Source organism: Chamaea fasciata, unplaced genomic scaffold (genome assembly GCF_029207755.1).
Source record: "Chamaea fasciata isolate MVZ Bird 193981 ecotype frontalis unplaced genomic scaffold, bChaFas1.0.hap1 SCAF_3, whole genome shotgun sequence".
Lineage (NCBI taxonomy): Eukaryota > Metazoa > Chordata > Aves > Passeriformes > Sylviidae > Chamaea > Chamaea fasciata.
The window spans coordinates 111,132,177-111,144,753 of record NW_027094088.1 but is presented as its reverse complement, the minus strand read 5'-3'; the positions used below and the strand labels follow the sequence as shown (position 1 = coordinate 111,144,753).

The 12,577-nt window shown below is 47.8% G+C and overlaps 1 protein-coding gene across 1 annotated transcript in view; it reads left to right on the top strand.

The window, feature by feature from the left end:
* The window catches only part of BLK (BLK proto-oncogene, Src family tyrosine kinase), a 36,990-nt gene extending 25,020 nt beyond the window's left edge, over positions 1-11,970 (top strand). Inside the window, exons 7-13 of the mRNA XM_066180109.1 lie at positions 385-534; positions 1,178-1,330; positions 2,208-2,387; positions 2,920-2,996; positions 6,889-7,039; positions 9,767-9,898; positions 11,022-11,970. Of these exons, the coding sequence (XP_066036206.1) occupies positions 385-534; positions 1,178-1,330; positions 2,208-2,387; positions 2,920-2,996; positions 6,889-7,039; positions 9,767-9,898; positions 11,022-11,230 (1,052 nt within the window). The 3' untranslated portion in view covers positions 11,231-11,970. The remainder of the gene's footprint in view (positions 1-384; positions 535-1,177; positions 1,331-2,207; positions 2,388-2,919; positions 2,997-6,888; positions 7,040-9,766; positions 9,899-11,021) is intronic.
* Positions 11,971-12,577: the final 607 nt, after the last annotated feature.

Sequence of the window (12,577 nt, the reverse complement as noted above, 5' to 3'; positions counted from 1 at the left end):
TGGTGGCACTGGATGAGCTTTAAGGTCCTTTCCAACCCAAACCATTCTGATTTCATGATGCTGAGACTGGCAGAGCTTAGATGGGAATATGGAGCTGTGGGAACATCTGATTGCTCTGCCTGGTGAGGTGCTGCTGATCCCCACAGTGCTTCCATGGGGCTGTTGGCCACAGCACAGGCTGGGCTTACTCCAGGAAACCTGGACAGGACCAGTTAAGCTCTGATGAACTTTTATCCTGTCCCCTTGCCTTGGAGAGTGGAAAGTGTGCAGCTGTAAATTCTGGGGGACTTGCCCTTGTTTGCAGGTGTAGACAGCCCAGGAAAGAGGAGGCAGCTGATCCCTGGGGTGCAGTTCGTCCTCACAGTTCCTTCTGTCCCTTTCCAGATGCATATTCCCTGTCCGTGAGAGACAACAACTCCGCTCACGGGGACATCATCAAACACTACAGGATCCGCTGCCTGGATGGTGGAGGGTACTACATCTCCCCCAGGATCACTTTCTCCAGCCTGCCAGAGCTCATCCATCATTACAGCCGTGAGTTGTCTGCCTTTCCTCCTGGATTTGTGTCCCAGAAGAGAGCGGGGACAGAGGGAGGATAGGCTTGGGACACACCACAGCTGCTCCACCCGCTCTCATGGGCCAGGTGGGATCGTTCAACCAGAACTCATGTCCTGGTTTTCATCCTAGGGAATTGTGAGGGTGAGCTCTGCTTCCAGCCCTAAAGTCAGGGAGAGTCTCTCATTAGGAAAGAGATGAATGCTGTTGGGATATACAGGAGGGAGCCAGGGGAAGCCGGGTTTGGAATAACTGGGCAGGATAATTTGCTCCTCTATGGCTCATTTTGAGCTTTTGCTTTTGATTGGGACCAATGTGGGTGCCTTGATCCCTGTGGCAGAAACTTTTCATGAAATCTTAGAATTATAAAGGTTGGAAAAGCCCTCTAAGATCACAGAATCCAGCTGTTCCCCCTGAACTGCCAAGGCCACCACTGACACATGTCCCCAAGTGCCACATCCACACAGCTTTAAATTCCTCCAGGGCTGGGGACTCCACCACTTCCCCTTGTGGCTGTGATGGTTTCCATGGGTTGATTTTTCCTGGCAGGTGTGGATGGAGGAGGAGGAGGAGGTTTTCTCTGCCATCCCACTGAACTCTCCTGTGCTTTTTCCTCATCCAGAGAAAGGGGATGGGCTGTGCCAACGCCTCACCGCTCCCTGCACATCCCTGGTTCCCCAGAGACCCTGGGCTCAGGATGAGTGGGAGATCCCTCGGGAGGCCCTGAAGCTTGTGAAGAAGCTGGGAAGTGGGCAGTTTGGGGAAGTGTGGATGGGTAAGTGGAATTACCTCCATTACGGGGAAAAAAAAAAGGCATAAAGAGAGGAGGTGGGAAGCCCATTTATTTCCCTAAGGCAAGACTGTTCTGGGAGTGGGGATCCTTAAGGATGAACACATATTTATGGGTACACACACAGAAGTAGCTGCAGGATTCCTGGGAAGGGCTGGGCAACTCCAATGTTTGCACAGATCCATGGTTGAGCAAGGGTTTCACAGGGGAAGGGTGTTGAAGTCACTATTTACTTGTCTCTTGGGATATGCACTCATTCTTTCTGGGAATCCTGGGCACAACTGTAGTGACGCCAGTGACCCTGTCACACCCTGTAGGGTACCTGGGTGACATTTTCCCACTTTTTCTGCCTCCCTGTTCCACTTTGTATCCCAGATCTCCATCCCTGATGCCTTCCTGCCTACTGCTAATCTGCAGGAGAGGAAGTGGGGCCAGCTCAGCTTCCTTTGCCACCCTCTTTGTGGTTGCTGGTTGCCTTGGAAATTGAGATTGTGGACAGGACCAGGCTGAGTTTGTGTGCTGACTGCACAGTCCTGCCTTTTTGGATGGTGTTTGGAGGATTTGAGAGCCCAGCTGGTGGGAGGCCCCAGAGGTTTCACCCAGAAAGGCTCTGGGAGGGTTGTGTGAGGATGGGCTCACTGCAGGGACCATCCCTGATGCAGCCTCATGGATCGACAGCTGTGACATGAGTGTCCCTTCTCCTCTCACACCTGCTGGCACTGGGATTTACAACGTGTTTCTTTGTGAGGGATTCAAGCTGTTACTGTGGTTTTCTGCTCCACAAGCTCTTCTTTTCCTACACAACCCCACAGAGCCTGCAGAGAGCCCAAAAATTCCTCAAAACATCATAATCTCTCCACAGGCTACTACAAGAACAACATCAAGGTGGCTGTGAAGACCATGAAGGAGGGCAGCATGGATCCTGACGCCTTCCTGGCAGAGGCAAACCTGATGAAGAAGCTGCAGCACAACAAACTGGTCCGGCTGTATGCCGTGGTCACCAAGCAGCCCATTTACATCGTGACAGAGTACATGGCCAAAGGTAAAAATCCCTCCTGGAGCTCTTTGCTGGGCTTCTGCAGAACCAGTTTGGTGATCTGGCCAGTGCTCCCATGCAGAATGAGGGTGGGCAGGAGGGATTTTTGCCAAACCTGCAAGGAAATGACCCAAAGCTTTGATTCTAATACAGAAAGACTTTCTGAGTGATGAAAGAAACCACAGTGATGCTTCCTTTGAAGAGTATTTAAAGTTCTCCTCTCCACTGTTCTCACTGGAAGTTTGTTTCATGTTTTTACTCCCCTCATGGTGAAATTGTCCTTTCTTTTCCCCCTCTTGTTTATAACAGTTTAAACGATGAATGCCTAGCAGTTTGCAACAGATCTGTGCTAAACAGAGGGGAATTTGGGCTGTTTGGGAGCTTTCCTAGTGGAAGATGCTCCAGTAGATCTCCATTCTTGTTCCTCAGATTTTCCTTTATATGGAGGCAGATTTGTTGCATATATTCAGAGAAGCTCCAGGAAAACCAAATTTATAGATTATTCAGAAGAGTTACAGCAGTCCATTTTCTCCTGCAGGGTGTTTGCTAGATTTCCTGAAGACAGAAGAAGGAAGCCAACTGAATCTCCCCAAACTCATTGATATCTCTGCTCAGGTCAGTGAACAGTTGCTGGGGAAAGGATCCAAGATTTGTTATTGCCTCAGTGGAATTCCTGCAAGCCTGAAGGCAGTCAGAGCAAAGATTTCCTGGAGAAAAACAGCTCCTCCTGGTGTATTCTCTTAGGGATTCTCCTCATCCCTCTTGTGTACATGTGCATATCAGTTCTGTCCTTAGGGCAGCCCTCTGATAGCTTAGTGTAGGGCTAGAGATCTGGAGTTTGGGTTTTTCGGGGGGGTGGTTGAGTTGATTTTGGTCTGATTTTATTTATTTTTGTTTTCTGCCTTGCTCAGCAGGAAAAAAAGTTTCTTTTTCTTTTTAGCAAAAAAGATGAAAAAGCTCAGCAAAGAGACTCCCAATGTGGGACCAGCAGTTCTGCCCTTCTGATGATGAGGCATAAAGGATGTTATGACCCTCAAATCTGGAAATATTGCTCTTTAGGAAAACAAACTTTTAACTTTTAAGCATCCTCAGGCTGCAAATCTTAATGGTTGCAGCTGCACTGTAACATTTTTATCCAGAAGTGCCTCTAAACACAAATAGGGGAAAATAAAGGAAACCACATGAAGAATGAGAATGGCAAAATCACTGCACTTTGGTCCCAGCTGTTGACAGAATTTGACTCATGCAGAGCAGAGTTAGGCTAATTAGGAAACACTGGGGGGGAAAAAATCCTGAAACATCAGGCTGAATAAAGGTCTGGGATTTATCCATAAAATCATTCAGTTCCTCTTGTCGAAGTGGACTTGAGGAAACAACATGCAAAGTTTACTAGTTCCAGCTCTCATATGGAGTTACTTTTTAATTAATTAACAACTGGAGAATCTTAATATTTGAGGAAATGTTTTATGATAGTGGAAGACTTTCCTTCTTGCTTTAACCGGGATGAAAAGATTTAAATTCTTTGAAGCAGTGCCACCTTGTGTCATTTTTACTTTGAACTTCCCTCTTGTCTACTGATAAATTCTCCCTATCTGCAGCTTCATCAGTGTTGTCTGTGAGATGTTATGGGGACAAATTCACCCTCCACCTGTTTAGGGTATTTAACTTAATTACTTCCTTTCTTCCCTCCTCTCTTGAAATCCCAACTTCCCTCCCTCCATCTTTCATTGTTTCATTCCCTCTCTTGAAAATTATAGCCTGTGGTTTGTTTTAAATTCCTGAGGATAAGGAAAACGATCCAAATTATTCCATATTACAGAGCTCTTGGGTTTGGTGGGAGCATTCCCCAGAAATTGGCAGGATGCATTTCTGTGCAGGAGGAAGCTGCTGGAGCCAGAGCAATCTCTGGGTGACTCAAAGATTTTGGTCAACGTTAGAGAATTTTGGAATCACAGAATGGTTTGTGTTGGAAAGACCTGAAAAATCATGACATTCCAACCTCCTGCCATGGGTGGGGACACCTTCCACTGTCCCAGGTTTCTCCAAGCCCTATCTAGCCTGGCCTTCAACACTCCAGGGATGGAACAGCCACAGCTTCTCTGGGCAAACTGCGCCATACAGCAGGACAAGGATAATTGAGCACAGACCAAACCCCCATACCCCAATCATGCAAAACCCACAGAAGTCACCCTCAGCTTGGGGTAGGAAGGATTTTACCCATCCCTGAGGCATTGGCATCAACTGGAAGCACAACTTTCATCCTTCCCTCTCCCACCCCAGCACTACTTCCCCAGGACAGGGACTCAAACATTCCCTGGGTATCTCTGGGAGGAGCAGCAGGAGGAAAGGGCAGCCTACTGAGATATTTTGCAATCTGTTTATCTGTGGCGTTGGGGTGACATCAGAGCCCAACAGGCACCCAGCCCTCTCGAGCGCAGTTTCTGATCCGATGACATCCGCGGGAGTTAAAATTAGAACAGTCTGGGCCGATGCACTCGACCCTGTGGTCAGTCTTGAGGGCAAATGCTTGAAAACACTCTGGGCTGGAACGGGCCGAGCACCAGGTCCTATCTCATTAACATCAGGAAAGGAAATTGCATCAATTTTTCCATTTTCCACTGCAGAAACCAGCTCTTGCACTTAGAGGGGTGTTGACACAGGTTAGAAATGCAGCATTGGAAAGTACGTGTGAGTATCCTGTTTGAAACCACATGTGAGTTCTGAGGCTCATGTGAATCTGCATGGAGTGGAAAATTGCTCTGCCCTCACCCACAGGCACTTGAAAGCTTTAATAGGTGCTACCCTTTGCTGGCAGGGGCTGCAGACATCCTCTCACCTTGCCAATAAGTTACCCAGTCCGAATCTGAGAGTCAACCTGGCAATCTCTGTCTTCTATCAATCTCCCTTTTCAACCCCCAGCACTCATCAATGAAATATTGCTGCTGTCATTGATAGAGGCTCATCACATACCACGTACCTCAATTAGATTTTAGGAATTAATTCTTCCCTGTGAGGGTGGGGAGGCCCTGGCACAGGTCACTCAGAGAAGCTGTGGCTGCCCCTGGATCCTTGGAAGTGTCCAAGGCCAGGTTGGGCAGGGTTTGGAGCAACCTGGGATAGTGGAAGGTGTCCCTGCCCATGGCAGGAGGTTGGAATGAGAGGACCTTCAAGGTCCCAGGGTCCCTTCCAACCATTCCATAATTCTATGATTTCTAGTTTGATTTTTCTGTGGGTTTTTTTTTTTCCCCTTTTCTTAATCCACATATTTAACCTGGAATGTTTATGACTAAAATCCCCACTGGAGAGGAGAGACTTGTGGCAGAAACTGGGAATCCAGTGATGTGGTTTTAGGTTTCGCTGCAGACACGACTCAGGGCTGAGACTTCTGAGCAAAACAGAGAGTAGTGCTTCTGTTCTGCTTCACTTGGCTGCTCAGGCTGGGAAAGCTGAATGTCTGCACCTGTACAAGGGCAATATTTATTTATTTACCTGTCTGCTGACCCACCTGTCCATCCATCCATCGGGAATGTAGGGACATGCATGATCACGGAGAGATAACAGCAACCCTACAAAAATGCTATGCTTTGCAAAGGTGGCTGAAAAACAGCCAAGATAGAATGGGGAGGTGATGATGAAGATGTGATACATGTTAGCACGTGGTCAGAGTCTTATAAACCACCTGTAAACGTATCAATCTCTAAGGGTCCAGCCCTTGCAGGTTGGCTTAAAATAATCTTAGTGAGACTGCTCTTCAGAGGTGTTCTGTAAAGTAAAAGGTTTAATAAATGAAAAATAACAAAATAACAAACATTACAGAAAACAGAAGAATAGCCGTGCACAGGTGCCCAAGAAAACCTCTGATACCCTGCTAGAAACACTCCAAAAAGCCTCTTAATCCCTTTGTGCTCCTTCCTAAATACTGAATGTTTTAGGAGGGACAATTTGGCTTGCTGCCAATAAGGAGAGATAGGGATTTGAAGAACAGAGAAAAAGTTCAATAGATGCTTCTCTCTTGGCACTGAGCCAATCACTGTCAGAAGGGTATGCAAGTTTCTGGGTTCTTTACCTTATAAGAAATGCAAGGGGTGAGTCTTAAACTTTCCCCTATATGGAAAACACTTGCTTGTTCAACGTCTGTTTGTAGAGGGGCCATCCGAGCGATCACTTGTATCTTTTGCATCTGGGTCATCACTCGAAGGTTCCTCCACTTGATGACTTTCAGTCAGATCCACGGAGGCAAGAGGTGCTCACTGAGCCTGTGTGAAGATGTGCTCTGCCCCTCAGCAGAGCAGTGCAGCAGCTCTCCTGGCCTGGTGCCTGTCACCTGCTCAGACCATAACCAAAACAAAAGTCATCATCAAGTGGAGGAACCTTCGGGTGATGACCCAGAAGCAGATTGCAGATTATACGAGTGATTACTCGGTTGGCCCCTCACAAGCAGACATTGAACAATTGCTGGGTGTGGGAAATGCATTCCAACAAAGATGGGCTCTTCCTCCCCTCCCAGGTGGCAGAGGGCATGGCCTACATCGAGCGCATGAACTTCATCCACCGGGACCTGAGGGCCGCCAACATCCTCGTCTCGGAGTCACTCTGCTGCAAAATCGCCGATTTCGGCCTGGCCAGGCTCATCGAGAACGAGTACCTGGCACAGGAAGGTGGGTGTCTGTCCTTGTAGGACACGAAAGAAAGATGAGAGACTCCAAATATTTCAGAAGGCAAAGAGCATTAGAAGAAAAGGCTTTATTGTCTAATTCTTACTACCTTTTATAAGGTGTTCCGATACAGACTTCATATGATCGGTGAATAGGAACAACACCTCTCTAATCCCACTGGTTAAACTGGAGAAACAACAAAACATCACCTGGAGGAAGATTGTTTTGAGAAAGGATAGTTGTTTGCCAAGATTGTTTTGAGAAGAAGCTATCTTGAGAAATTTTTCCTTGGGGGAAAAAGTTAGCAGCTGCTAGCAGGCTAAAATCTCTCAGACTCAGAAATATCAGGCCCACAGGTGTCCTCCCCAGCATTGCCCTCATCTCCCACCCTCCTGCCCCCAGGAATGCCAGGATACTGGGCTGGCAGCAGGCACAGGGCATCAGAGCCCACATGGCTGCTGCTGTCAGCACCAGGAGAGAGGCAGAGTGTTATCAATCCCTTAATGAAGGGATTGGACCACTGTGGGGTTAAAAACACTTTATTACTCAGATAAACACCAGCCTCAGAGGCCATGAGATTTTAGAGGAGCAAGAAGTCAGCCATAGCTCAAAAGTACTCACAAATTTCTTCATTACAAGGCAATATATAACATTCTAATCCAATGCTAAGTTACCACAGAGTTTATTTTGGTTTTTTTGACCTATCACCTTTGCTTAATTTTGCTGCACTGCATATACTTCTATCCAATGGGCTACTACTACACGTACACACATATGCTTCTATTATAACATCTAAACTCTTAGCTTACTCTATAAAATTACATTACTACACTATAAAATTCTTCACTATCTTACCTAATACAGTTTCTTACTTACAACTATGGAAACATGAGTTTATAATTTTTCTGCCTAATCTCTGTGTACTTTTATTTTTACATTCATCCAAGCTTCTCCCAAAGCTGCAAATCAAACCCTTCAGTAACTGTGGAAGTTTCTATCTTTCCATTTCTTACAGCAGAGAAACAGAAACACTCAAAAATCCAGTTCTGGGACAGGCAGCAGCGCTTGGGGACTATAAAACCAACTGAAAACTGCAGAGTGAAATGGGGAAAAAAACCCTCTTTTGGTTCTGTTTGAGGGAGTCCTGCTGACCCACCAGTTGTTTGCTGGGGAAATTTGACCTCTGGTTATGAAAGCTGCTGCCTGTGGCCAGGTTTTTGCAGGGATTCAGTCCAGAGGGAAGGAAATTACAGAGCTGGAGCCACAAATCTGGATCCAGCAGCAGCTTCCAGGCAAACCAAGCCCTGACCACATCAGGTCCCTTCCACAGCAGAGGAACTGTCTAGAAAACAATAAATCATGGAATCATTTAGTTTGGAAAAGGCTTCCAAGATCATCCCTGTATTGAGCTCTGACTCTGAGGTCAGGTATGAGGTCAAATCATTCAGATTGCACAGAGACTCTACAGAAAACCAGGGAAAGCAGCAGAAGTGACTGAAATAAAACAATTAAGTCAGGCATAAGTGACACCAGAAGATTTTCAAATGTTGACTATCTGTCCTCTTCTAGAGTTGGGATAAGATAAAATTCCCCTTAAAATATATTCTGTGGAAAGGAAATGTAATGGTTTTTGTGGGCTTTTTAATAAGATAAGAAACATTTATTTCAATTTCCTATCCCCAAAACACCTTTTGATAGAAATTATACCCATTTCAACATGCAAAACTATTTCAGAGAAGTAAAAGATCCCAAATGTAATTCAGAAACTGCCAGGAAGGGGAATTTTGACTTAGCTGCAAATTTTTAAGGCAGTTTTATCCTTAAGAGAAGCTTTATGAGATCAGTATAATTCTGTTAATAACCAAAGGAGCTGCTTTTCCAGCAGAAAGCAGCTCCCATCAGCATTTTTCCAGCTAGCTTTGCTCTGGAATAACAGCTCCCCTCTATCTGCTCTGAACAATTCTCACTTCATGGATTGCATTTCCCAGCCTTGTCACTCAGAGTGTGATGTGCAACAACTGAGGCGCTTATTTCACACCCCGCAGTTGGATTTCCAGTCCTGCAAGGATGTGTATAATTAAAACTGTGGTTTCCTCTGCAGTGTGACATGATCAGTTCCCACTCATCAAGGTGGTTTTGCTGTTGGTTGGGTTTTTTTGGTGGTTTTGTTTGTTTGTTTGTTTGTTTTTGTCTTAGCTAAAGTGAAATTGCAACCTTATGGTCATTGCTGTCCGCAGTGGGTTAAGCAAGAACTTGGTAGAAAAAAAAAATAGGAATTATTTTGATTTTAATAAAACTATGCAGCTTTCAGGACTGGGGAATTTATATTTGCTGTAATAGATATGCACTTTTGCTAAAAACAACCCACTTCTAATAAGTGATTTCACAGAATCACAGAGTACCAGGTTGGAAGGAGACCTCGAGGATCATCTGATCCATTTTTTCTTGGCGAAAGACAAAGAAATTTTATACAGAATTAAATGCTACTGTTGTAGTCCCATAATAAATATGCCAAATTGGTTTTGAATATTCCATCCAGCTCTGGGGTGGAGCAGGTCCACAGGAGGACATGCAGATAATCAGAGGGCTGGAGCCTTTCTCCTGGGAAGAACCACAAAATCATAATCAACAGCCCAAAGGAACCAGGGATCAGTTTTGGGGAATTCATGATTCAGGTGAGGGAGATGCTCTAACTCCAGGAGTTATTTCCTTTTGTTTCCTTTGGGACAGGTGCCAAATTTCCCATCAAATGGACAGCTCCAGAGGCCATTAACTATGGGGTGTTCACCATCAAATCTGACGTGTGGTCTTTTGGAATCCTCCTGACAGAGATCGTCACCTATGGCAGGATCCCTTATCCAGGTACAGAATCCCTTATCCAGGTACAGGATCCCTTATCCAGGTACAGGATTCCTTATCTAGGTACGGAATCCGTTATCCAGGTACAGGATTCCTTATCTGGGTACAGAATTCTAATCCAGGTACAGGATTCCTTATCCAGGAACAGGATTCCTTATCTGGGTACAGAATTCCTTATCCAGGTACAGGATCCCTTATCCAGGTACAGGATTCCTTATCTGGGCACAGGACTCCTTATTTGGCTATGGGCTTCCTTATCCAGGTACAGGATCCTAATCCAGATACAGGATCCTTTATCCAGGTACAGGGTATACAGGATGTATATCCAAACACTTTTGCTGGGAATACAGGATGAGTGTCCAGGCTCTTCCAAGGATCCAGTGCTGCTCCAGGCTTGGAGGCACTCACTGAAGTGTGTCCAGACACACACAGCTGCCTCTTCCAGTCACAGGATTGTTTAAGTTGCAAAAGGCCTCTAAACTGAACTAACCTGGCACTGCCAAGGCCACCACTGATTGATGTCCCCAAGTGCCACATTTACACATCTGGTAAATCCCTCCAGGGATGGGGACTCCACCACTGCTCTGGGCAGCTGTGCCAGGGCTGGACAACCCTTTCCATGAAGAAATCGTTTTTAATATCTGATCAAAATGTCCCTTGGTACAACTTGAGGCCATTTCCTCTTGTTATCTGGGAGCAGAGCTCGACCTCCCCCAGCTATCCTCTCCTGTCAGGGAGTTGTGCAGAGCCACAAGGTCCCCCTGAGCCTCCTTTTCTCCAGGCTGAGCCCCTTTCCCAGCTCCCTCAGCTGCTCCTGCTGCTCCAGTCCCTTCCCCAGCTCTGTTCCCTTCCCTGGACATGCTCCAGCCCCTCAATGTCCCTCTTGTCACAAGAGATCCTTCAAGCTGGCTTTCCTTCCCTCAGTCATACCTGTGCAAAACCAAACTTAGAGCAGGGAATCAGGGAGAGGACAGAGGGATGGAGGGGAAGCACAACCCTGAGCAAGGGGTGATTCCCAGATACGGGAACCACCGCAGCCCCTCCAGCCGTGCCTGGGCAGGAGCTGCTGGGACCACTGACCCCTCTGGGTGCTGAAAAACTCCAGCTGGGCTTTGTTCCCCTCCAGGGATGACCAACCCCGAGGTGATTCGCAACCTGGAGCGGGGATATCGCATGCCCTGCCCGGAGTCGTGTCCCGGGGAGCTCTACGGCATCATCCTCAAGTGCTGGCGCAGCAACCCCGAGGAGCGCCCCACCTTCGAGTACCTGCAGTCGGTGCTCGAGGACTTCTACACCTCCACCGAGAAGCACTACGAGCCTGAGCCTCAGCAGTGAGCCGCAGCCCCGCCAGCTCCCGGGGACAGCGCTGCAGGACAGCCACCAGCCGGCGGTGGCTCGGTGCAGGCGTTTCCCTTCCTCCCGTCCGCGCTTGGAGATGGGGAATGTGAGAGGAGGGACATGAGGGAGGAGGATGCTGCCGGCTCTATGGTTGCCGCAGAGACTGAAGAGGTGGCTGAGAGCTGGCACAGTTCCTGCCCCGTCCTCCTCGGAGGGCTGTACCCACCTGGCAGGCATCACCTGCGGCACGAAGGACAGAAAACTCAGTCGTGACCCACCTGGACAGAGAAAAGCCCCTCAGTGACGCAACTGCAGCTCCGGGAAGAGGGGACCGTGGCCAGAGTGATGCTGTGGGGGTGAAGAATCTCTGCCCCACTCCGCTGGGGATGCTACACCCCCTTCGTGCCACGGGCAGGGGAGGGAGCGTGTCCTGTTCGCGCTTCCTTGGGCCACACCAGCTCTGGAGCGTTCCTGCCAGGTGATGCCCCCGCTCTGCCTCAAGACAGTAATAAAAAAAAATGGACACGAGGATTTCCCATTTCTTTATTGAGGCGTCAGGGTGTGAGTGAGCCCCTGTCCTTCCCGTGGCCACCGCCAGCCCCTGGAGGAGAAGGGAGAGGCCGGGTGGTGATGCTGGGGTGGTACCCGGGGAGGGAATGGAGGGATGCCCGAGGAGCAGGAGAGATGTTCGTGATGTGGCCACGAGATGTCCCTCCTTCCCAGCGAATCTGGGCGACTCTTGGGAAGTAAAAAAAAAAACTATTAAAAAAACAACCTTCAGAAATAAAACCCTTGGCTGAGCCTTCGCTGCACAAGCTCCCCGTGCAACAGCACGGCAGGTCCCGCACCGCACCCAGCGCCGGGAGGGTTCAAATGCTATTTCCCTGGTTTCTGGTGAATCTTCAACCCGGGGAAATGCTCACAAGGGGTTTCAGGCTGGTCTTCGGTCAGGAGTTTCACTGGGCTGAGCAGTGGAGGCCAAAGAAAAAGGGCACGGATGGCACATGGCAGGAGTGTGAGGACCACAGGAGTGAGCTCCCGGCTGGGGCACGGGGGAGCAGTCCGGAACCATCTCCCCAGGGTATTTCATGTGCTCCTCTCTTCTCTGTGAAGTAGGTTTTGAGTCCAGCTGTAGAGGGTGCATTTCACAGTGGGAAAGGGATGTTATGGGAAAGAAAGAGCAGAGATGGAAAGAGAAATCTCTGGTAGACCTTAAAATATTAAAATGGGGTTTGTAAGAAAGGTGGGGGCAGAATTTTTACCAGGATCTGTTGTGATGGAACAAGAGGTGATGTTTTTAAACTAAAATAGGGTAGAGTTAGACCAGATATAAGGAAGATTTTT